The sequence below is a fragment of the Lampetra fluviatilis genome, chromosome 63 (genome assembly GCF_964198595.1).
Source record: "Lampetra fluviatilis chromosome 63, kcLamFluv1.1, whole genome shotgun sequence".
NCBI lineage: Eukaryota > Metazoa > Chordata > Hyperoartia > Petromyzontiformes > Petromyzontidae > Lampetra > Lampetra fluviatilis.
The window spans coordinates 7,565,110-7,591,411 of NC_136337.1; the positions used below are offsets into that span (position 1 = coordinate 7,565,110).

The 26,302-nt window shown below is 48.0% G+C and overlaps 1 protein-coding gene across 3 annotated transcripts; it reads right to left on the reverse strand.

The window, feature by feature from the left end:
* Positions 1-5,320: 5,320 nt before the first annotated feature.
* On the reverse strand, positions 5,321-25,865 carry ORC2 (origin recognition complex subunit 2). 3 transcript variants are annotated; one of them, XM_078882058.1, is made up of 16 exons: positions 25,666-25,865; positions 25,037-25,192; positions 23,359-23,436; positions 21,799-21,885; positions 21,073-21,092; positions 19,511-19,568; positions 17,387-17,550; positions 15,981-16,079; positions 15,033-15,142; positions 12,686-12,818; positions 12,153-12,249; positions 11,390-11,536; positions 10,909-11,080; positions 9,031-9,092; positions 7,877-7,995; positions 5,321-6,576 (listed from the first exon to the last, which is right to left on the reverse strand). In XM_078882058.1, exons 1-16 carry the CDS (start codon positions 25,706-25,708, stop codon positions 6,490-6,492), a joined length of 1,632 nt encoding a protein of 543 aa, XP_078738184.1. In that variant the 5' UTR covers positions 25,709-25,865; the 3' UTR covers positions 5,321-6,489. The 3 variants fall into 3 exon arrangements, with proteins under 3 accessions (XP_078738184.1, XP_078738181.1, XP_078738182.1); XM_078882055.1 differs by lacking the exon at positions 5,321-6,576 and having other exon boundaries at positions 6,631-7,995; XM_078882056.1 differs by lacking the exons at positions 5,321-6,576; positions 25,666-25,865 and having other exon boundaries at positions 6,631-7,995; positions 23,359-23,425; positions 25,037-25,148.
* Positions 25,866-26,302: the final 437 nt, after the last annotated feature.

Genomic DNA, 26,302 nt, shown 5'->3' on the forward strand with positions numbered 1-26,302 from the left:
AAATGCAACTGCCAGCAGTAGCAGAACACGCGTGCCAACAAGGACACTCAATTGGTTTTGATAATGTTGAAGTTCTGTGCAAAACCAGCTACTACTGGCCAAGACTAATTTGAGAATCTATCGAAATTTAAAGAAATAAAAATAACTTTAACCGTTCGGATAGCTACCGCCTCAGTGCTGCGTTGCAGCGAATCATCTAATAATACATTATTTAAATGCATGCCTACACAGGGCAGCGTACTTCAATAGGCATTACTGTTGGTAGGGCTATTTTAATAAACACAATAGACAGGGAGGACAAGTTTAAAGGGCTCGCATCGTGCACATGCATTGTGCAAGAGCGGAGAAGCGTGGTCACCACATCTACGCCTCTATATTAGGAACGAAACAGGAAGACTTCTCCACAAATCTGGCTGTCGCCTGGTGAAGCTAGTTGTAATATCTGGCGAAACGTCGTACTCAGATTGTAAATGTTGTGGCTTGGCTCTCCAACACACCGGTGTGCTGTACTAGTATACTACACTATACACTACACTACACACTTGTGCTGCACTAGTGACAAATTGGCACGTTCTGTTTACGTGACAACCCTTACTAGTTGGCTGTGTCGGGTGGTGGCGGGTTTTAACGAAACATTTATATATTTTTCAGGTAAGGCCCATTGATCTGTGTAGCTATTTTTTTAGAAGCGACCTGGCGATCACGAATTACAGCTCAGCGAAGTGGACAACACCGGAGGACCCGGAGAAAACCCCACGCGTCCAGGGGGAGAGAGAAACATTCAAACTCCAAACATACAGCGGACATCGTCAGGGTCGGGATCGAACCCAGGACCCCACATACAGCGGGCGAGGTAGTTAACGTCTCGCCACCAACATGGGCGGGTCAGAAAGTTGCACAGCAAACAAGACAAAGACTGGGTTCCACTTGCCTCGAGAAAATGGTAAGCAAGCTACTAAATATCAACAATGAATAACTGTATTATATAAGTACGACTTATCAAGGTTGGGCAAGGCAGCAAGAACAACAAAACAGTCCCAGACCACACCGATATAACACGGAGGAGTGGATTCTTACTCCGGGGTCCTCTGATATTTCCCTCCGCATTTAGAATCAACATGATTTTAAGAGTATTTGGCTGCTATACATTTTCACATGATGATAAGCCACTTCGTTCAAATTTCCATTTAAAGCTTTCGTGACTACAGGGATTCATATTCTTGGTTCTTTCGGTAAAGTCACGTAGAAGGGAAATAATAAAATACAATTTACATTATAAAATTCTCACGACGTTTCGGCCCCAACGCAAACAGCCGTCCTCAGGTGAATAACAAAACTGTCGGAAAGACAGCGTCCTTAGGACCCTAGCAACGGCATCCCTCTGTTCTTCACCTGAGGACGGCTGCTTGCGTTGTGGCCGAAACGTCGTGAGAATTTTATAATGTAAATTGTATTTTATTATTTCCCTTCTACGTGACTTTACCGAAAGAACTATGAATACGACTTCGTTGAGCTATCATTTGTGGCCAGGTGGCTTCTGAATAAGTGATATAGCTCAGTGAGCCTTACCTGGTAATATAAAAAAGGTTTAGTTTTATTTATAGATTATTTGTGATTTGCTTATATATTCTATTCTGTGCACTCCCGTCGTGTTTTTGTATTATTTGTTGTTGTGACGTTCTGACCACTACTGGACATCTGCGAAAAATAACTTCATAGCTCATCGGGTTCCTGCAGTATAAATAAATATTCTGATTCTGAAGGAGAAACATCAAACCAATAACGCTTAGGCTGCACTATTTATTCACCCAAATACAACAACATCAATGACACAATCAACCCCATTACACTCCAAGAGCAGAAGTCAGCACCTAACGCAAGATAGGTTCGTGCTGTTGCTCGGAACGCTGTTACTAGGGATGCCGTTGCTAGGGTCGCCGTTGCTAGGGATGCCGTTGCTAGGGTCGCCGTTGCTAGGGATGCCGTTGCTAGGGTCGCCGTTGCTAAGGACGCCTGTTATGGAAGCATGTTGCTAGGGACGCCATTGCTAGACACACCGTTGCGAGCGATGCCGTTGAAGGGATGCCGTTGCTATGGACGCCGTTGCTACACACCTCTGTTGCTAGGGATGCCTTGCTTGGGAGGCCATTGACATGGCCAGTCACTGCATATGTGCCGTGGTACGGACGCCGTTGCTAAGGACGCCGCTGCGAGGACCGCCGTTGCTAGGGACGTGGTTGCTAGCGATGCTGTTGCTAGGGATGCCCTTGTTGCTAGGGCCAGTCATTGATACGCCGCCTTTCTTCCGGACGCCGTTTCTAGGGACGCCTGTCTGATAGGAGGCCGCCGAGAGGGACCGCCGTTGCTATGGACGCGTTGAATTTATATTCCCACTGTCATTTTCCGATTCCAACAGCTGGCAGGATGGTGGTCCATGGCAATGCTCACCTCCTCGTCTTGACAGGGGAATCACTCGGCTGGCCGGGTGGTTGGAGGGCAGGCGAGGAGCAACTGGGCCCGAGTGGAGGACCACGAGCAGGGGGACACCATGGAGGTGGCCCGGGCGGCCACGGTGCCGCAGCTGCGTGTGCTCAAGACGTCACGACGAAGTCGACACTTCCGCTCGACTCCTTATTTGGACATAGAGCATGACGTCATTACCTAGCTCCCCCAACTTGAACTCTGCTCCTTATATGGACATTGTGTATGACGTCACTAAGCAGCCACCCTTCCACTCCGTACGTCACATGAGGCATGACGTCACTACGCAGCCCACCCTTCCATTCTACTCCAGATGACATTGGGCATGACGTCACTATATAGCTGACCTCACCCCCACCCTCCTTTCGGCAACTTTGCTGTGTCGATCAATGAGGAAGGGCCAGAGTTATGATCGATATCGCCTCTTCTACTTAATGCTGAAATCGTTTCTCCAAGTTGATACGGCTCAGTGTTATCAGAATCTGAATAAGTAATATACTGGAGGAATCTGATGGGCTATAAAGCTATTTTTCACACATGTTCAATAGGAGCGGGTCAGAACGTTACAACAACAAACAAAGAAACACACAATAGGAGTACAAAGTATAGGAAAGGTAAACAAATCATCATGGGACCTAAACAAATCACTTAAAATAAACCGATGAAAACTCAACAAAGTTTTATCTTACCAGGTAAAACCCACTGAGCTATTAATTCATTTTTCAGGAGCGACCTGGCCACAAATCATAGCTCAACGAAGTGCCTCATCACGTGCAAATTTATAGTAGCAAAATTATATCTAAATAACCTCAATGCATGTTTCTAAATGTGGAAGGAAAAACTAGAGGACCCGGAAAAAGAATCCACGCCACCACAGCGAGAAACACGCCGCAAACTGCAGATGGCACCAAGCTCGTAATAAATACCCCACGTGCGAATTTGTACCATCCTACAAAAGCTGTCCATAGCAGCTGCACTTCCATGACCCCGAATAAAGAGGTCAATAAACATTTTTAAAATGTTTACATTTCTAAGGTGCATTACATCCGTAGATGAGCCTACGAAGTCCACACGACGCGAGCATCGAGGAAACTTTGTAAAACAATCAGAACGAATTGCCAAATAAATATATTTAGGGGCCGTCCATAAATGACGTCACGCACCTGGGGAGGGGGGGGGTCAGACATTTGTGACGATGTGTGACGAAGAGGGGGGGGTTGAGAAATGTGACGTCACATCAAAATGCGCAACTTTAAATAAACATAGACAACACGTTCTACTTAATTAGACTTTTAAATAAATGTTTTATCCTACAACATCAGAGTGCAGCGTCATATTTAAGGGGGGGGGGGGTCTGACTTTTTGTGACGTCGTGTGACGAAGGGGGGGGTCAAAAATCGTCCCAAATAGCGTGACGTCATTTATGGACGGCCCCCTATATAATTATTGAAAACACTACAACAATAAAGGCCATTCGCCGCAAAATTGTGGTGACGTCACCACAACGCTTGTGCCAGGCCAGGTGCACCTTGCGGCCACGTGAAGTGTCGAAGGCTCGCTGGCAGGAGGTCACGGGACGGTCCCCAGAGCCACGGGTCGACTGACTGAGATGACCGAGATGACTGGCTGATGCACCACCTGTGCCCCCTACTGCGCCAACTTGCTGGGATTTAGCCGCCCGGCGCTCCGCTCGTTGTTGTGAGCGTCGCTCCTCCGCCCTCTGTTGTTGTTGGAGGGCGACTGCCTCCAACTGCCCAGTAGCGTCCTTCACGAGCCTCCTCCACAGAGGCGGATCTTGACACCGCTGGCACCAGTCTTCGGCAACTCCACTCAGCTCCACATCCTCCTGTGCCGCATCACTCCATCTCTTCTCGAGTCCGTGTCGTGCCCGTTAAGCCCCCTCTACCCGGCCAAACAGAAGCTTCTTGTGCATGCAGTGGTTGGTCATGCTGGCTACGTGTATCCACACACACACAAGGAATACGTGTACACACACTGAACATATATACACACATATGTGGAACACGTGCACACACACTCATGCCCACCGAGATCTCAATCTTAATTGGCTCTTTAAGTTCTTCACAATCATCGGGTGATTGCGGAAAGTCGGAGCGTGGTGGGTGGGGGGCCCACGAGGCTTGGAGTCCCGATGCTCTGTGTAGACGAAAGCTCCAAGGTGCTTCCATCACGAATGACAGCTTCAACTGGGCTGGCGGGGAATTCGTGCCTGGATATTTGTGTTTATTTAAACAATTTTGACCGAAAGGGACGTCGGATGCTCATAAGATCACGAAATCCAGCGAGTCACGGGCGTGTCGGTCTCAACACCCCTACAGTCTGTTAATGCTATATGGGGGATCTTTGTGTACGTGTGTGTGTGTACACGTGTGTGCGTGTGGTGTAGGGAGCGGTTGAGTCGAGCTAGGGTAGACCCAGGGCCAGATATTACTCGTCACTGATGTGAGCCGTGAGCGGGAATCTCACTCACCTCGCCGCGTTCGTAGCACAATGCGCTAAACCACTGCACCACTGCTCCCCATACCCACACAGACTGTGGGGGGGGGGGCAAGAGGTCCTCCCCCCTGGCTGGTGTTTGTGCTTATTGAAGTCTATGGGACGATTTAACATTGAAGTCTATGGGAGCCTTTTCACATTAACCTCTCAATTCAACCCTTATCTATTAGCTGTAATAATGATCTATTATTACAGCTTCGAACGAGCTGTTTGTTGCTGGCCGCTTGACGTTTTCAGCCTGTGATCAGAAATTGTGTAAACAACATTGCACCCTCCCAGCATGAAGGATGAACAGTGGACAAACAACCAAAGAGTGATTGGCATATGCATTTAGTTTCAGGCAAAATAGCCATGTGACTATTTACCAAATACCATTTACAAACAACGTAGAAGCCCACTTTGAGAGCAAACAATTGAGAACACTGCACCGACAATGGCAAACCAAGCACAAATACAACTCAACACCTTCATCAACGAGTGGCTTTATAAGGAAACAGATATAATAGGCTGGACAATGACCTACTATGTGCTATGAAGAAGGGCTATTGCCTGAAAAGTCGCCGAAGATGTACGTACATTTTTCATGACGAGACGAGCATGTTATTGATGAATGTGAGTTTTGTGACGGGTCATATCAGTGACGTCACTGAAGGTAATGTTACAGACCCAGCAGCTGACACAGACACGTGTGTTGACATTAAACCCATTCCTGGACTCATGATAAACACACTTTTCATTTACGATTCTTATATTGTGAATGTTTCCTGCAAACCCTAAAGACTCGTGTGTAAACAGGGTGCTTCAAAAAAAATGTTAACACTTCCGAGAAATTGCAACAACACCACAAGAAATGTGCCTCCGGGGCTCTGGAGACCACCTGGAGAAGATTCCAGGCGTCCGTTGACAATGATGGCGAACGAGTGGAGACTGACTTTCTGAAGCTATGTTACAGCGTATTATCCATTCTTTTTCCATGAAAAACGATAGTCCCTTGTCAAAAGGCACAATACATTGTGTAACACAAAACTACGGGGTTTCGTGTCGAACAAGAACTCATATCTCACAGAGAAGAACCTTTTACCTATAAACGTCTGGCAACTCGCCAGCATTAATTCACGCGGGGCTGACGGATGATAAGACGCTGAAAGTTGAAACGGGTCCAGAGTTTTGTTTGTGTTGAAATAAAGGAGCTGCTGAAATTATACACTCACAGAAAGCAAGACTGTGTGGCTGATGGAATGTGTAAAAAAAACACTTTATTTATTTTCTTGTTGAGGGACAGCTGTGTGAGGTAGAACCGTCTACGTCATGATTGTTAGACATTGCATGCGCAGCCTCCTCCTGATTTGACTCAAGTGTTAGATTTTGCCGCATAGATGTAGTCGCCACTTAAGCCTCTTGTGATGATCAATGCCAGGGGTACAACGCTCCGTCCGGAGTTATATCCACGTCCAATCCAGAGCATGGGCCCAACTATTCCTACCGCTCTGTTCACGAATCCAGGTCTTGGTTTTCCATGAAGCTGCTGAGCGTCGAAGCGTCGATCGGAATGCTCAGGTACTCCACTCCATCAGCGCCCTGCAAACACGAAAACACTCTTAGGATGGCAAGTTACCATTCTTGAATGTTTTAATCGATAAGAGACCAGATGGCTCATTGGGACACTGTCTACAGGAAAGCCACCCATACGGATGCCTATCTAAAACCTGGATGTCTTTGTATTGACAGGCTGGGTGTCCACTGCCCCAGCCTCTGTGGTTGGACCATCTCTAGCTCCACCCACCTACCTTGATGCACCCATCTCAGGCCTATACAAGACATTGTCTCAGCAGCTTTCTCTCTCTCTCACCTGTTGCGATCGAAACGTCGTGATCTATTTTCTATTTAAGTGACTGGACCGAAATACCCAAAGAGTATGAATTCCTGCAATCACGAAAGCTTTAAATCAAGATTTAAAACTCTTAGTCTTTCACAAAAGTCATCATTCGTGTCGTTTAGGAGAATATCAGTAAACAACATGTGCTTCTGCAGCCATCTGGAACGCTATTAGGAAGCCACTGGACCTATGCACTTCAATTGAAAACTAATTTCTATTGAACTGCTTTTGTGTTTAGTTTGTTGTCCTTCCCGCCGCACCTCTGATTAGCACGATTGGCTAAGTAGTGTGAAAGACGTTCAACATACATACAAAATAATCCTAATTGAGTCATTTACAGAATTGAACCTGTGGCAATGTTGTTGTTTAGAACCACCAACTTAAAGAGTTCTAACGGGCAGCAATGAAACAAAGACACCTGTAGACCAGTTTCATCTTAATTAGGACTCATCATCAATGATCACTGCTGCCAAATGTCTCTTAGGCTGGCGGTCTGGATAAGACTGAGAAAGTTCATACATGTAATACACGCCTTTAGTTCGTTTTTAAATCTACACATGGCAGTGTTAACCAAGGCAGCCTACCGGAATCGAACCGCGAAGCTCCCTCTGGGTCATGTCACCACCTATTTAAAATGAAATAAAAGTCACTCCCCATATTTACCCACCTGGTCTGTGCCAGCTACAGGAGCCCTGCACACACAACGACTCGGCATGGGCAGGGAGGGGGGTCCAGTAAGTGACTAGGGCAGGGGTTGGCAACCAAGATAACAAAAATAGCCAATTCTTTTCGAATTCGGTAAAAAACACTCAATATCTCAGGAGCCGTAACGCATGTGAATAACGTCACCAAGTGGTCCCTAAAGAGCCGCATGAGCCTCCGGAGCCGCAGGTTGCCAACCCCTGGATTGGGGGAATGACCGCAGCATTGAATCTCAGCGTGGCGGTGAACGCGACGGCAAGCGACAGCGACACGCATCCCTAGCGGGGCACAGCAGGGCACCTTCTTGGTGCGGATGAGTTTATGGTCGCGGAACTCGGTGAGTTGCGCTCTCAGGGTGAGGTCGCTGTTCACCAGGAACGCCACTCGGCAGCGCTCGTAGAAGTCCTGGAACGACAAACCTGAACGACGCAGCTCGCATGAGCCTCGAGCAGGGCAGCCCTGGCGTGGCCGCCACGAGACCACAACAGACGAAGATCTCTCGTATAGCCTCAAGAGACTGTTAGGGAAAGTGCTGTTTAGCGAGCACCTATGAAGGTCGGTTACGGGCACACAAGAGGGTGGGTGACAAAGCACCACGCCCAGGCACCTTTATCTCCAGAGTGGCGATGTTTACGCATTGCATCAGGTACTCATTTGAGGCCGAGTCGATTTAGGGGAGGGCCAGGACCAGTTTCTGACAATCGTCACTGGTGTTGGCCGTGAGCAGGAAGTGAACTCGGGTCGCTGGGTTTGCAGCGCGGTATGCTAACCCTTGCGCCACCACTCCCCCAGAGACCACACACACTCAATCAGCAGCAACTCGTGCAATACATGGGAAGCATTTGTTGGACGAGGAAAAAGTTACGTCAAAATCCACAATACAGCCCTTTGCAGTAAGCGGTGGAAATTCCACATTCATATGTCAGGGACGAGGCTCTCCATTGCACAATCACTGTTGACTACCTACAAAGGGTTACTCATTTTATTAAACTCCAAAAGACGATCATTAAGTCAACACTCAACCAGGATTTGAGCTCATGAACTGGTACAACTCAGACAATACCAAACTAAAACTATGTTTTATTTTACCAAATAAGGCCCATTGAGCTATATAGCACTTTTTCAGAAGCAACCTGGCCATTATTGATAGCTCAACGAAGTGGCTTATCACGTGGAAATGATTAGCAGCTAAATACTCTAAATGCATGTTGATATTAAATGAGGGAAAAACTGGACCCGGAGGAAATTCCACACAACCATGGGGAGAGTGACACGCAAACTTCAAATATACAGCAGGCGTCAGGGTCAGTGTCGAACCCATGACCTCCTGCACAGGTAACATGTCGTCACCGCGGTGAGATGTTAACGGTACACTCAAGCAGCAGCCGTGATGTCACGAGTGGCAGTCTAGGCGACGCACGGCAAGTTGGTTAGGTGTGGAGAGAGCCTCTCACCTGGGTTGGAGGGGTTGTTTTTATTGTCGATCTCATGCTCCACAAGCAGCTGGAATATTCCCCTGTAAGGAGAGAGTGATTGTAAATGGTCACGCTCCATGCAACAGACAGCCAGTCAATAATAATACCCACACACAATGAACAATGATGTTCTCATCGAAAGTCAAACCATTAATATGCTTGGTACAGAAATCTTATCTTAGCTGTCATGGAACGGCTGCGTTGCTCATCTGGCTAAGGAGGCATCTAAGAAGCGTGGTTGTCTTCTCCCTGCCAAAGCCTCTTCAACTCTGCACAGTCATTACTGCTGCTACACACACCACCGAGTCAGCTGAAGTTGGAATCCTGCTGCCGTCATGATTGGGGTGGAGCACCCAGTCCCTCCCTCCCTGGTCCTGACAGAGTTCCGAGTCAAGCGGTCAGGGTGACTGGAGATCCAGCACTGCCGATTCACTCCCACCTATTAAGCAGTGCAACTCAGCTTTGCAACCTCATCACCTCTGCAACTCTACTCGTTTCAGTGCCAAAAACGTACGAACCCTGACCAGCTGTGAATCTTCGCTCGGTCTGTGCCCTAGACCTTCGATCCCTATGAGCTCGTGACCCCCGCACCTTGGTCAGCGAGTCCCGAGACCTTTAACAGAATCAGAATCTTTATTGAGACTGGAGGAGTCTGTGCAGCACTGATCGGCCTGTGTTTGATACTCGTGAGTTGAGGCTCACACCCCTTCCTTGACTGAGCACTTGAGTCTAGACTTTCGTCACTAACTATTAGGACTGTGTTGTTTTTGTTATTACCTGACCATGTACTTTATACTGCCGTTAATGTTGATATTGTTCATGTGACTTGCATTATTCCATTGCCCTGTAACCGTTGAAAATCTTTTCATATTTGCTTGTTGTTCTTTTCAAACACCAGTTACTCGTTTTCTCTTTGCCTCGACTCTTGCCCCAGAAATTGGTTATCTTGATAGGTCCATGGTTTGAGACACATGCAAGTGAGATTTTGTTTGTATAACTCATACAATATTGTGGTTTATTTTACATTGGACCATGACCGTTTCAGGAGGTGAGATTGAGAATAAATGTCAAGAAAACCAAGTTGTGACTGGACTCCATCTTGTGTTCATAGCTGGTTGTTTGGGTTGTCTGCACTCAGGGATTGGGTTTAGTGGAAGGCTGGGTTTTGGCAAAGTCGGAGTTTCTCCTATTTCACCTTTGGGAGGCGATAACCACAATCTTGACTGCTACAATACTGCTGCTAGATGGACAGGAGCAACGATGCATTATGGGGGCATTAGGAACCTTGCACCATTGTTTCAACTGCCACAACGGGACACGGAATCGAACCTGCAACCTTTGGATTTTAATTCCAGCCATTTGGTAACATTTACACCGCTGTGAGAGCTCCCCTTCTCATCACACAAGGTCAAAGTGTTACAATTGTCGCTCTAGACATTTCTATACGTGCAGCACACTGGTAACTGGCAATAGTTACTGGGTCCTTCATGCCGTTACCGGTGATGCAACAAGAGAAACGATTTCAACACTCCTGGTGTGGATGCACCTGGCAAATATCCAAGTTTGATTCCTGCTAGCAGCAAATATCGATAACGAATATCTGAACAGGTTCTGGGCTACCCTTGGTAGACTCAGTCTTAAACGAGTACCTGGTGCTGTATGTAAAAAAAAAAACACACAAGCAATGGGGAAGACGGGGGTGGCCTGGCGTGGTGCTGACCTGCACCCCCTCAAGGGCCGTGCCAAACTTCATGGTGCTTGCTAACGTCACTTGTCAAAAATCTCTGTCAAGGCTACGCGGGGTGTCTTTGTTCCTGTGTTCGTGTGTGTCGGCCTTGGTATCGGCGTGCTTAGTACCTGGCATTGGGCGTCAAGCTGCGCAATACGTGGGTGAGAGAGCTGAGCGCAAGCGAGTCCGACTGTTGGACGAGCAGCGAGTTCTCGTACGACGTCTCCTCTGCGTAGGGCTCGTAGGTCGTGACCTCGCACCACAGCCAGTTAAACCAGCCAACTTTGCTCTGCTCCCAGACTTAGACGCACACCACACAAAGATGCACCCATATCGCATTTAACGGACTGTTGGGGCGAGTGCTGTTAGTCAGAAGGACCTATGAAGGCCAGCACGACAGCACACGAGGGGGTGGGTGGGCAACACCATGCCCGGCCGCCTTTGTCTCCCTAGCGGCGATGTTTACACACGGCACCAGGTACTAATTTGAGGCCGAGTGGACCTCGGGGAGGCCCAGCACTTGTTAAGATAATCGTCACCGGTGTTGGCTATGGGCAAGAACCAAACAGCGCGGTAACCGCTGCAGCGAATGTACGCGTGTCCCCGTACTGAGAGGGCCGTTGATGTGGTCGACGCTGGCGATGAGGTGCACGTTCGGCAGACTGGCCAGTTGGCCCAGGACCCGCTGGCTCCGCTCGGCGCGCAACATCTCCCCGTCGATGTTGTGAATCACCAGGTAGAGCTCCAAGCTGCTATCTGCCACAGACATGAACACGGACACTCGGGTTCACAAAGTGCTTGCCACAAATTAACCACAATACCTTGCTGATCTCGTCAAGGAGCATAAAGCATCACACGAATTCTGGTCATCCTCGCAGTGGCTTTTGGCGAGCCAAAAGACGGTCACTGAGGTCGCGGCTTTAAGATGTGCTTTTGCAGCCGTCTGGAACGCACTTCCTTCCGTTATTAGGAAGCCACTGGAGCATGCACTTTTAAATATATATTGAAAACTAATTTCTTTAGAATTGCATTTTGTGTTTAGTTTGTTGTCATTCCCCTGCACCTCCGATTAGGGTGATTGGGTCATCAATCACCCTGACCGCTTTACAACGGAACTCTGTCAGATGCAGCGATGTAGGAACTGGGTGCTCTCCACCCCAGATATGACAGCAGCAAGATTCCAGCTTCAGCTGACTCTGCGCTGTGTGTAGCAGCAGTAATGATTGTTCAGAGTTGAAGGGGTTTGGCACGGAGAAAAAAACCATACTTCTTTGACGCCTCCTCAGCCAGATGAGCAACAACACATTCATGAGCATCCAGGTGGCATAGCATCATTCTGTGTGACGACAAACGTGCGGACAGCTGAACCCACCCTGCCGGAACCTGGAGCAGATGTGAGCCAGCTGCTCCATAGGGTTGCGAATGCCGATTCCATCTTCTAGAACTTCTGATATAATTGAATTCAACACCTGTAGAGCCGGTAACACAACACCAATCACCACACCACGTGGGCCACTTTATGAGTCTGTGGGACTGTTTGAGTCTGTGCATCTTGTTGCAAGCCTGTGCGAGTCTGTGGTGTATCTAGCCTGGCATAATCGCAATGAGGATATTACCGCCACTCAGTGGCAAACAGTAGTTGTTGCGAATCTGTGGGTCTCTGTGAGTCTGTGTGTCTCAGGGTGAATCTAAGGGTCTCTGTGTGTGTATGTGGGTCTCTGTGCAAGTCTGTGATGAAACTAGCTTGGCACAAGAGCTATGGGGACGTCACTGCAACTCGGTGCAAACACTGGTTGTTGTTTTAGCGAATCTGTGGGTCTCTGTTGGTCTCAGCAACAGCAACTTGAGGTGTTACATGATAACTCTTCTACTGTGTAATAGCTCGTATTACACTGCACCACTGACCATCTTGATGGTGATGGAGGGGAAGTATCCGTTGATGACCACATGGCAGCGGTTGGGCAGGAGCGCACATCTGAACTCCTCCAGCAGATTGCGCTTGGACCCCAGTCCATACAGCAGCACATTGAACCCCAGTCTACCGAACAGACCGAGTGAAATCAGCCAGCGTCATCATGTACACGGTGGAAGTGGGTCTGCCACTTTCAGTTAGCCGGAACATCTCCTCCATCAGCCAGAATCTATGGGGAGGTCTGACCCACATACCCAATGCAGCCATTGCAGTTGCATGAACCACAATCCTGAATCTTGACTTAAAGCTTTCGTGACTGCAGAAATTCATATTCTTTTGGTCTTTCGGTAAAGTCACGTAAATAGCTTCAAATTAATAAAAATAAGTTAAACAAAAAACTACGACGTTTCGATCACAACACAAGCGATCGTCATCTTTTTTTCCTCCTGATGACGATCGCTTGTGTTGTGATCGAAACGTCGTAATTATTATAATTTTTTTATTAATTTGAACCTATTTACGTGACTTTACCGAAAGACCCAAAGAATACACAATCCTGAACCTCACCCATTTCCTCTCAGCATCAGGAGGAGGGGGGTATGATGCCGACCTCAGCTGCAAGCGCTTATGAATGTCTCGCTTGCAAACTTCACGAGCTAGTCGAGACTACAGAAGGTCGGGTGTCAAGGACATGGGCCCCCGTTCACTGCTCTATCACTATACAGTCCAGCAGATGTTGTGTGGATGCGGCAGTGTGTTGGTGATGATAAACCCATGAGTTTCACACAAGTCCAACAGCCCCTGACCATTGTTATTGAGCTGCTCTGGTCCATGCCTTTCAATGACTCTGGCCTCGGTGCCTGCGTCATAACTCACTTGGGCATTAAAGTCACCAAATGGGATGATGTTTTCCCGAGGGGCCGCTTTAGCTAGCACATAGGACAGGAGGTCATAGAATGTATCTAAATCATCATCCTCCGATGTTAATTGTTATTGCCAAAACAAAGACAAAGATCCTCCAAAGCCTTATCATACCATTGGGGCAAGTGCTGTTAGTGAGCAACTATTAACGTTGGCACCGTACACAAGGGGGTGGGTGGCCAGCACCACACCTGGCCACCTTCGTCTCCCAAGTGGAGATGTTTACACACCGCACCAGGTACACATTTGAGGCTGAGTCTACCTCGAGGAGGCCCAAGACCGGTTCAGATAATCGTTACTGACGTAGTGTAATAGCGCCGGCTGCTGGGCAGCGGCGGCAACTGTGGTGGACAGACGACACGCTGGTGAGCGTGTGCTCGCGTGTGTGGGCAGGGCGGAGGAACTGGGGCAAGGGTCATGGAGGACCCCGTCTGGAAGCCCCTGGAGCCCGCTACTAGTGGGTTCGAGAAGAAAGGCGTGGCCAGGCCGCGCTGGTAGAATAAAAGGAGCCGAGAACGGGAGCTGCCGGTTCTGGGATTGGATTCATCTCCTCGCCGTTGCCGTCTTCGTTCGCTATTGCGCTGCTAGAAAGTAGTTGGCTGTATCAGTCAGCACCGTCAGTGTTAGATAGCTAGTGTTGTGTATAGGCGAAGCTAAGCGACTGTAGAGCGTGTGTAGACGAGACCGTGAATGTTCTAAATAAAAAAAGTTGCCTCCTACAAACCTCGTCTCCAAATCACTGATACTACACTGGTATTGGCCGCGAGCGGGAATCAAAGTCGGGTTGCCGGGTTCGTAGCGCAGTCCGTCAATTTGAGAAACGTGTCAACTCGTATCAGTTACAGCTCTGATGATTGTCGTTTGCTGCCAGTCGCTTGACATGTTGAGACTTTGGGCCCTGTGCTGCGCAGCTGCGTTCAAAGAGTGCAAGAGTGAGGGCCAGATGGTCCCCTATTCTTCTAAAATCTGGTGCACAGGCCGGGAGGTCGGGTGGAGGGGACGGCTATTTGTGCGGGTTGTGCCCATCTTCCGGGAATGGGCGGGAGCGGAGTGCTGATCCGTGGGACGTGAGTTCACAAGTTCATCTGCTGCGTGTGAATTATTGTATTTGTGGTGCTTTATTACATGGCTTCCCCTCTTTTGCCTTCCATCCCCTTCTCTTCCACGCCCCCCCCCCCCAGTTCCCCCCCTAGCCCTCTCTTTTTCCCATTATGTTAGTTACCTTTTCTCTTACCCCCCCCCATCCCCCGTATAAGATATCGTGTCCACACTAGTGATCCCCACCCAGTTCTCCCCCTTCATTGGGCCCTGACGCGTCAAACTCGGGGCTGTTGTTCACGTAACTTTTGTCCCCCCTCCGTTCTATGATCGGTGCTTTGAGTTGTAACAATACAGAGTGCAAGGGGCGAACGTCCCGACCTGAGCTGCGTCATCCACTTTGCAAAGAGGCCTCGGTACTCCCGCTCCAGCTGCTTGCGCTCCTCGCGGAACGGCAGCTGCACAGCTCTGAGCAGGCGGCCGAGGGTTTCCTGCACGGCGCGCAGCACCAACGGTATCACGACACTGACGCTGCCGCCGACGCCGACACCGTCACACACGTAGCCCAGTCCCGCAGCAGCAGCTGCTGCACAGTCAACGTGCAGCCACTTCCAACATCACACTTCGTATGTACAGTATGTTGAACTTCGTTCACACCATACGTAGCCAACCGTGCTAATCAGAGGTGCGGGGGGAAGGACAACAAACTAAACACAAAAAGCAGTTCTAAAGAAAATTCGTTTTCAAAAAGCTCTAATAGGCTCCCGTCCACCATCCGCTCTTAGGTCTTCTCTTCCCTTTTGTCACCGGACTCATGGAGATCGCTGCCATGCCGGTCTCGGCAATCAGCCCTCCATCCGGCACACATGTCCCACCCAGCACCGCTGTGGTATCTACAACGCTCACCTGCCACATTCTCTTCCGGACATATGCATTGTATGTATGTTGAACTTCTTTCGTACCGTACGTAGCCCACCATGTTAATTGGAGGTGCAGGGGAAGGACAACAAACTAAACACAAAAAGCAGTTCTACAGAAATACGTTTTCAATCTGGAGGATTTAAAAGTGCCCAGCTCCAGTGGCTCCCTTATACCAGAAGAGCGTTCCAGACGGCCGCAGAAGCACATCTGAAAACACGCAATGCAGTGACTGTCTTTGTTCTGGCTACGAAATGTTAAGTGTGGCAACAAAAATTTCCAGCATTCGTTACAGAAACCTGAGCTAAAATGCCAACAAGATTTGACTGTGCGTCTTCGTCCGTTTAGAGTCCGGGTCTCTGAACCAAACGGTAACCCAGATGGACACACAACCCAAGCACGTAAGCTCACCTGGTCAAGGCGTGGAGACTGCAGCTTGGACAACGTGCGGTCAGAAGTGATGACCTTCGAGGTTTTGTGGGCATCAAAGTAATCTTCCACCACTTCTTGCTGCAAGTGACAACACAGTGAACCCCCGGTTTGGTGAATCCCCAAATGTCCAGAATTCACACTTGGCCAGACGAGGTCAGCTAAAAATAAAAAATTTTAAATGTACATAAAATGAAAACACAAAATAATTATTTTAATCCGTTATACTTGATGAACCTTATGGCGGGACCCCGGGGTCCCATAAGCCCCCGGCTCTCGTCCGTGACCAGGCAGCCTGCTAACCTGCCCTGATCACGTTATGTAGTATCCCCCTCCCCGAGTGCGAATGAGATTAGGAACGGTGGTCACCACCTTATGTATCGTGTTCACGTTGGTTGTTGTGTGTTAATAAATAGTGTTGCCTCCAAGTTGAGTGCGTGCCTCAATTGAACCCACTACACTTCTACACTTGTAATACACCACACTGAATGTCTAGTTCATCTCAGTTATAATTGCTTCACAGTCGTGACTTAAAAACATTGATCATGCCCGAGTCATTGATATGGCAGAGGAGGGCGTTCCATAAGTGGGGGGGGGGAGGCACACAGCTGAAGGCCCAGTCGACCTGGAGAGGAGTTTCGTCTTATGTTGCATTGAAAACTGAGTACGTGGAACAAAGATTCAGAGATGGAATATTGGGATGGAATAGGTCCCTAAGGTAGGTGGGTGTCCGGCCCTTCAATGCTTTACAGGTTAGAAACAAGATCTTACGGTCGATTATAAGCTTCAGCGGGAACCGATGAACAGAAGCCAGAAGAGGTATGATAGAACAGGATGTAACACTGAAACCGGAAGAGCGCCTTTTCAGTTATGCCAATGTTATTTTTGCAGCGGTTCAAAAGGATCTCATATCAAAGGTGGCACTGTGATCCGTCTAAATAAGGATGCTAAGTGTTTCAGAGCCAGTGGTCATCGGAAGATAATTTACCACCTGGCCCACAGCCGTTTCAGTACTGTGCGCCAGTCTAAAAACAGATTGTAAGGGTTCCATGTAATTGGTAGTTAAATCTTTTACAAGTACACTGCTACCGCATGTTTGAGAAACTTTGATAAAAAGTTCCAAATAAGTTCAACATACAACAGAAGATCCAATATCGGTTTTTGTGAGTCTGCGGGTCTCTGTGTCAGTCTGTGGGTCTCTGTCCAAGTCTTTGGATCTCTGTGTGAGTCTGTGGGTCTCTGTGTCAGTCTGTGTGTCATTGTGCAAGTCTGTGGGTCTCTGTCAAAGTCTTTGGGTCTCTGTGTGAGTCTGTGGGTCTGTGTGTGAGTCTGTGGGTCTGTGTGTCAGTCTGTGGGTCTCTGTGTGTATGGGTATCCAAGTCACTCACAGTGATGCGAGCTCCTCGTTTGCCTCTCTTCCTCGCTGGAGTCAACTTGTGGGTTCTGTTGGCCTCCGCTCCTCCTCTGCCTTTCACGGTCTCCTCCTCGCTGTGCGAATCTTCCTCCTCCGACACAGACTCGGACAGCTCGCTCTCACTGTCTGACTGAACCTCTGTTCCAAAGAAACAACCAATCAACAATTAATAATAATATTGAAAGTAATGATGCAACATTTTTTACGAGACCCACAAGATCACACAGAGTCAGACTCGCAGAATCACAGAGACCCGCAGAATCGCAGACAAAATAGACATTTCCCATAAATATGCTAAATTCCTCTTGATATGCAAATTATTTTGTCAAGACGCTCTTCGCTCCTCCATCCCAGCATAAATAGTCGCTCCAAGCCTGGAGCGTGACATTCAGACTGTCTACTTGACGGACCTGTTCTCCACCTGAGGACGGCTGCTTGCGTTGTGGCCGAAACGTCGTGATAATTATTTTATGTTTTATTTTTATTATTTTATTACTTCCCTTCTACGTGACTTTACCGAAAGAACCAAAGAAGAAACATAGACACAATATAATGAATTATCCACGAAGCCAACCTCTGTCAATTATTTAATCATCTAACATTGGTGGTTATGCTCCATGACAACAACGTTAACTTTGTTAACGCGCAGCAAACCACAGACAAGCGGGAAGGCAGCCGACGCCACCAAGAATCGCCAAGACTCGCTGGTCCTGCATTGGGACCTTCGGCCAACTCCACTCACGAGTATTTATATAGGGCAGCGGTGGCCAACTGGCGTCGCCTGAAGCTCTTGGTCTGCTACAGGTTGGCCACACCGGATATACGGGTTTCTGCGCTCACACTTGTGCACATGAAGTAATCCACGCAGTGATTTTAACGAATCTATTCATGTATTTATATGCACGTGCGCGCACACACAATTGTGCAGCACACAGCCAAAGACCCAAAACGCCAAGTGGCGTTATAACCGGTTTGGGGCAGTGACATGACGCCACGGTTAGTGCGTTCGCCGCTTGGAGCAGAGGTCGCGATTACTTTCCTGCAGACCACCCTGGTTAATACTGCAATAAGAACACTAAAAGACCGTGTGCCGTGCACTTCAAATATCCCGTGGCGTTATTCGAAACGAGTCGACCATTGTGTGCCGAATTTCAAAAATTACACTGCAAATTACTCATTTGGGATCACGTACACCGCAGCAATCATCGCCCCCTACTGGCAGAATAATGCCCACTGGCAGGCCAGATGCCAAGTCACCTTGTACCGCCAAGGGACAGCTGCCACGAGGGGTGCCCGTCGAATGTTTGAGATGAAATGCGATGAAAGTTGCTAAGGCATTTCAGCAAACGTCATATAAATGCAAAATAGAGGTATTTATTATTGTAAAGCTCACGACACATGCACCGAATGTCACGTGTATGAATTATTTCACGATCAATGTAATGGATGCACATGATCACTGCGTCCATTGGCGTTGTTTCCATTCAATGCAGTCTTATAAGATTAGTCCAGTTTTAAATTAAGCGACAGACACACGCATCATCAGCGCAGCTGCTACCTGAAAGTCGTTTTTAAATACCGTTGCTGAACACAAGCCCAAATGCCAAGCAGCCACCGATAAACAGCACAATTACAGTTGTAGTAGCTGGGAGTTAAAACGTTTGTTGAATTGAGCAAGGTTATTGTCCAAATCTTTATTTATCGTGGAGAAATCCGATGAACTATGAAACTCGTTTTCACAGGGGCGAGTCAAAGAAAGAAGCAGAAAGATAAGTGTTGTGACCTGCAGTATGGTGAGTGGGTTTGTGGGTGAATGAGTGGTTGGGTGGGTGTGTGGTGAGTGTGTTGGTGTTACCTGCAGTGTGGTGAGTCGGAGTAAGCAACTGGGTGAGTGTATTGTTTTGACCTGCAGTGTCTGTTCCACCGATTCCTCTACATGCGTGGACAAATCAACCAGTGAAGGTTCAGCGGAACAGTAACTACTGTCGTAGCGATAGAACAGTGATAAGGAGGTGATTGAACACAGGCGAGCAAGTGAAGCCGTGAGAACTGGATCATCAATCACTCCAGACTGCTTTGCATCGACGGCTTCTCTAACCTTTCAGTCTCTTGCGCAAACGATACGGCGTTGAGGCTACGCCATGTAGAGATGCTTTCTGTCACACGGGCAGGACACACAACAAGACACACAGTGCTCACTCTGTTCTCCTCCGACACTCGAGCTACACAGACACAAGTTGACATTCTGTTGCATAAAAGTAGTAAATAAACAAACAGGATTCAAAGGGAGATGGAATCTAACAACGTGAATATACGCTCCAGGACTTTAACGCTATAACTTTCACAGCGAGTCAGAAAGCCATAATAAAACACCGTAGGTCATGCTCACCACGTATTGTACGAGGCTATGTGCGCCGAAATTGTGGTTAGTAAAAATAGATGTCGAAGTGATTTCCTGCTCAAATGCGCATTGAAGCATTCATTGGTGCGCATCTCCTGTTTACAGCCCTAAGCCAGTGGTGGTTGAGTCTATTGAACCACCACCGTTGACTTCCCCACACACGGGTACCTATTTTATCGACCCCAAAGAGATGTTGGGCTGAGTCATGCCCTAACCTGGATTAGAACTGGCCATGCTCTCGTACCAAGGGTTGGCAGCCTGCAGCTCCGGAGTGGGCATGTGGCTCTTCCAGGACTGCCTCGTGACATCAACTATTTCCCACCACCGTCTAGAATTGACATGCATTGTGTGCCTCCTGAAATAGAGCTTTTTTTTCACCGAATTCGAAAAAATGGCTCTTTTTGTTGTTGTGGTTGGCGATCCTCCGCCGCACGAGTGCATCATTTCGCAAATGGCGGGTGGCAGAACACTCGCGTGCTGCGATAAAACTCCCGGCGTACCACGATGTTTTCTGAATTACAGTGCCGGAAAGAACCCCAAGCCCCCACACGCCCCACCCCTCTCCATTAGTGACACAAGCGCAATACGGCAGCAGCACACAGCCGTGAAGTCACCCCCACCGCGGCCCTCAACTTCCACGATTCTGTGCGAGCCGCTACAAACGGATGATGGGCTAAATCAGGCACACCCCACCACCACCACCACCCACAAACGACATTTTTAACTCGCAACTTTAGATTGCGAGCCACTCACTCATCTAATGGCAGGGCAGGGTAAGCAACTTGGAGGTTCAGACTAAGGCATTGCAGGAGAGTTTTGCAGTTTTAATCAGAAAGGAGGCTGCGATGGATGGGACACGTCTACAGGGAAGAGGGAGCAGCAGGTTACAGAGAGACAGACATTGGAGTGACACTCAGAGGGATTTTTTTATATATATAAACACTTTTTTTATAAACACAGTTAAAGGCAAAAACGTTAAATATCCAGAAACAAACAGCACTATTAAAATTGTAACAGATAAAAGCTAATGCGTTTTTAGAATTGGGAAAAGAGAGGATGGGAGGGTAATTCCCAAGTGAAGCAGTCAGAGGGAAGACGCAGAGACGGCAGTCGTGGCCAGCAGAGTGGTGAGAGGGTGAGTGGGTGAGTCGGTGTGTGGGTGGTTGATGAGTTTCAACTTCAATAAAATAAGTTGTGACTGCCGGCATATGTTAATGTGTCTAATGTCACTCATTCTGTGATAAACTGAAAATTCTCACCTTTGGCTTGCGGTGAAGAGCTGAAATATTGCACAAACAGCGATTAGACAATGCCAATGACATTAAACAACTACATTAATGACAAGCACACATTTTGGAAGATTATTACGTGGCCCAACCCAAAAAATCTACAGCAAATCGTAACACTGGCTGCGAAAACATATGTAGTAAGCGCCATATTATTCATGAAGACAGACGGTGCACACATGAAGTGGTGGCGAGTTGTAAACCTCACAGCCGCTCTGCGATATTGCGTGTTAGAGAGTCGCCTTTGGAAGGCATCGATTTTCCGCTGAGCCACACTCGGGGCTGGCAGCAGTAAGAAAATCGAACCCAGCCAAAAATCAAAGTCAGAAAACAAAAACATCTGTAGATTTTCTTGAAACGAAAACTGAACCCAATTGAAATATTCTGCTCCACAATGAAAATTTCCCAAAAAGAATTTGGTTCCCAGTTTAAACCAGTGACTTGCTCATCAACTCGCACTTTGTAGCTGTAAAGTTGAAAGTGGAACTTACTTGATTTCACTGCTACCTTGCTAGAGAGAGCATTTGCCGTGGTCCCTCCTGTGGCTTTTATGCCGAAGGTCACGAGTTCAAATCCTGGTTATTTTGTTGCCCCACATTGACGCGAGTGATCATTCCGGGAGAGGACGTGGTCTCGGGGCCAACCCAGACACTTCCTCCATGGCTGCTACCGTTGGCTGTGTTGTTCGTGGTTCCCCACCTGGTGACCGCTGGATGGGAATGGGCTTCTCAGCAGGAGCCCGGTGAAGGGAAGTGCCGCTCCGGGGTGTCCTGGCCAGTTCCGTGGCTGAGAGATGCAACAAGGACGGAGAACACCGCGGGTGCGCTTACAATTAACGAAGAGTGCCTGTGATAATGACGATAACAAGGATATCTGCATTTACACGGAACTTGCTAGTGCCTCAGCATCTACGCCGCGTTGCAGCACATCTCACAATTCATAATAGGTTTTTGGGTTAGGCCACGTAATGATCTGGAAAGATGTTTTGCTGTGTAACCCGTCACCACCCAAACAAACGAAACTGTCACACGTGGAAGATTTTAAATATTACATCATCTCGCAACAGCAAATTTGGGTAATTATTTAATCAAATTAATAAAATCTGTCCATCAATGATGAATTGTAATATTGGCTACGAAACCCGTGTTAAATCACCTCATCTCAAGTATTTAAAGGGCATCCCCAGTGGCAGCTGTCCCCATGTGGTACAAGGTAACTTAAGCACCAACTGGCTTGGAGCAGACATTTCCTAATCAAATGAAAATTGAGGCATTGGCGTTCATCTCCTGTTTTACAGCACTGAGCCTGTGGTGACAATTTCTCATTCATATGGTGGCGGCGAGTCTATCCACAGGACTGTTGATTTCATTACCAAGTGGTATTCATTTCATTGACCCCGGAAGGATGATGGGCTGAATCAACCCACAACTGTGTAGCCAAACGTTAACTACCTTGCCTGGAATGCAGGGGTCGTGGGTTCTATACCCCGACCCTGAAGACTGTATATTCGGAGTTTGCATGTTCTCCCCGTGATCGCATGGATTTTTCTCCGGGTCCTCTGGCTTTTCCCTCCACATTGAGAAATGTGTTTCGAGCATTTGGCTGTTATAAATGTGCACATGATAGGCCACTTTGCTGAGCTATCATTTGTGACCAGGTCACTTCTGTAACAGAGTTATATAGTGGACCTTACCTGGTAAAAATACAAAGTATAGTTTAGTAGTAGTACTTAGGCGAGTTGCTGGTTTTATTGTTGTGTTGCAGCAGCTAAGCCTGAAAGGGTTGGTAAAGCATGTCAGGCTGAACACACGCACTGGCGCGCGCGTGATCGGACAAACCACACTGCTGTTATTTTGGTTGGTGACCCCTGCACTAGAGAGAACTTGAGAGAGGGTTTTTGGTCTACTCTTTCATACTTACCGGACGTCTTGGAAGATGTGGGTGTACCCATACTTTACCTGACCACACGGGACCTGCCTGGCCACAAACTATGGTGGTGACCAGAGGTGGTGGGGTGTAGGAATTTAAGGACTATTTGCGTCATTGTTAAACCTGCCGCTCCGTGAGATGGAATCAATATCGGCGACCGCTGGATTGCAAGCCCAATGCACCACCACGGTGGCAGCTCCCTTCATCTCTCAGTTTAAAAAAATGTAAACGTTGTTGTGTTCATCGCTATGGACATTCCTGTACGTTTGCTGCGCATAAAAGAAATGTCTAGGATGCAAGCAGACTTCACGGCCATGAGGAGGTACTCACCGACTTCAGCAAGTTTGTTCTTTTTGCTGGATGTTTTAAATGCGAATGTTCCCAACAGCATCGGCACCTCCTTGGGCCCTGGGGGGGGGGGGGGGGACACACTATGGTGAGAAGCTCACGAGAGGCTGCGTTACCCTGCAGAAGAACGTCACTTTAAGGGCCAACACCAAACACCAAACGTTCCTCTTGCTTTACATATTTGTAGTGAGTCCAACTGAATTGCAGACGTTGTTCTTCAGAGGCAACACTTGTATTGTAACATCAACCTGTTAACACAAAGGGGCACAGCTAAAACCCATTCGGCAATAACTGTGAACAAACAACTGTACGTGGTCAAGTTCCAAATGGCCACATCATGCATCAACATGTGGTACAACCAGCACAAAACATACAAGGCTAGTAGAACACATCACATGCAAAAAGTAATCTATAACTTAAATTCCGCAAAGCACGTACACGTTAATGGAAATCTGAGGTCCAAAAGTGATTTCAAGGAGGACAAGGGTGGTAAAGTTGCGATCCCAAACATTTTTGCTGGGTTATTCCAGAGACTAGGAGGTGCCGCCACACCAACGGAATATAAACCAAGTTTGGTTCTCACAAGGGGGGGGGGGGGCTTTTGAGTAGGGCGAGGGAGGAGCTTCTAAGAATATGGGAATTTACCCGAGGGATTAAATGATCCAGAATTTATTTGGTAGACTTATTTTGTAACACTTTTGAGGGTGAAGATAGCCCAACACCATTTCCTGTGTAGATCGGGGGGGGGGGGCTGATAAGAGTTTAAATAAAGTTTACAGTGATGGGTTCTGTAGCGTGCAGAGGGAAAAATGAAGTGTGGAGTGGCACAAAGGAACCCGTTATTTTTATGTTTGCGCTAATCCTACATTAAGTCTATAAATAAGACAATAGTCAAAGATGGAGAGTATAGCGGCTTTAACAATATCCGATTGTAGTCCGTGTATAGAGTATTTGGCTGCGATAAATGTCCACATGATAAGCCTCTTCATCAGGCTATCATTTGTGTTAGCCAGGTCGCTTCTGAAAAAAAGCGACATAGCTCTGTGGGGCATTACCTAGTAAAATAACAACAAAGTAACAAGTTTTAGTTGAGGAATGCAAAGTGCAAGTATTTGATCGGTCAAGAAAATCAAGAGTCTAGCACCGCCAAGGTTGTGCTGAACTTGTTTCTAAAACCTGATAACCTGGGGTGGAGCAGGTTATTCTTGTCAGTAATTTGTATTTTGAGTAGCCTTTCCAAGATTTTGATCGGAGGTATGAGATCGATCATTAATCAGTCGGTAGAGGGCACACAAATGCAGTTTTCCATTCCTCAGGCACTGAGGATTCCTGGATGGAGAGGTTCAAATTATAGGGGAGATGAGTTCAGCAAAGAGGTTTGCCACTCATCGAATGGCAAAGGGTCGGCAGAGTTTGGTTTAATATCAAATATAAAGATGAGCGATTTGTCACTGGGATGGTTGCCATTTAGGATGAGGGCTTCCGCGGTTTATTGTACAAACAGCGAGCGTGCTTTGTGGAGCGCAGGACATCAAATCGAGTGAATTAGGAGGATTCCACCCGCACGGCCGCGGGGTCACCGGTCATCGTTGAACAACAAAGCCCCGCGGGGTCACGGGGTCACCGGTCATCGTTGAACAACAAAGCCCCGCGGGGTCACCGTGGCTGGAGGTGGGGGTGGCAGCGCCGCTGCTCAGGATCTGCAGGTAGCGCTCGTCGGTGGCCTCCTCCTCCTCCACGTCGCTCTCCTCCTCCAGCGACAAGAGGCCGCTGCCGATACTCGGGGCCACCACCACCGCTTTCCTGGCGCGTAACCCTGGAAAACAATACAACAATATACACCACAGCGCATTAACAGGTCGCCTCCTTCACACACACAAACATTTGTCCTTTTACATGGATGTTAAAGTTGTTTGTTCACACATCCCATCAGCCACACGGCCTCCTGGGGGAGTGCATCAATTCAGCAGCGTCGGTGTCCCCGCCACCTCTTGAGGGGCGCGATTGGCGACGAACGTGCGAGAGAAGTTCAACATCCAACACCAACTCTGCGCTAGTTCGGGGAATCGGTGTCCCATCAGCAGTCAGGCGCGCACGGATGACTGCGCGGGTGAATGAGGGAGCAGAGGAGAATGAATGAGTGGATGTGTAAATGACTGATGGGTGAATGAGGGCGTAGAGGAGAATGAATGAGTGAATGAATGTGAATGGCTGATGTGTGAATGAGGGAGTACGACGCGAGGGGAGTGATTGAGTGCGGGAAGGGGTGAAGCCTTGCCCAGGCCTCACCGTATCTGCGCTCCTCCACGGCGCCGGTCTCTCGTCGCGGCATCCCGGCCGGGCTCCCCTCCTCCCTTCCTCTCCCCGAGAGAACTTTAGACAGAAGCCTGAGATCGGCGACGCCAACCCGAGTGAAGGAAAGCGAAAGAGAGTGGAGAAGAGTGAAGGAAGCGTGAGGAGAGGTCGCTGAGGAGGGAGTGGACCACGACACCGAGCGGCGCGGTAAACAGAGGCAACGCCGCTCAGTGGTGGGGTTTGCCACGGCCCCGATGCCTCCGTTTTCAGAACAAAATTAAATATATCGTGAAAATAACAAAACTCAGCACACCACTCGTCAACAACGTGGTAATATATGTATAGTCAGCAACGTTTCGGACAATGGTCCTTCTTCGTCGCGGATAGAGCCACTTGGAATAAAGTGGTTAAGAAGAAGAGTTAGTTGGACACTGCACTTCGAGCTTGTAGAAAATTACATTCTTAAAATGTTGTCTGATGTCCAGTTTTATCTCATGGGGATGCGAATCATTTAACGAATTGTAGCGATTGAATGCTAGACAAATCATTAAATAATCAAAAGCATTCCTTATGAAACACATTTATATTTAAAACGAAACGTTATTAAATATTACTGCCAAAATGCATTGTG

What these genes read in the sequence shown, in the direction of transcription:
- ORC2 (XM_078882055.1), bottom strand. Translation starts at nt 25,708, where the DNA reads ATGCCGCGACGAGAGACCGGCGCCGTGGAGGAGCGCAGATACG. An exon ending in AGTCTCCACGCCTTGACCAG is followed by an intron (nt 15,143 to 15,980) that starts GTGAGCTTACGT and finishes CGCGCCGTGCAG; the next exon opens with GAAACCCTCGGCCGCCTGCT. An exon ending in CCTCCATCACCATCAAGATG is followed by an intron (nt 12,250 to 12,685) that starts GTCAGTGGTGCA and finishes CCGGCTCTACAG; the next exon opens with GTGTTGAATTCAATTATATC.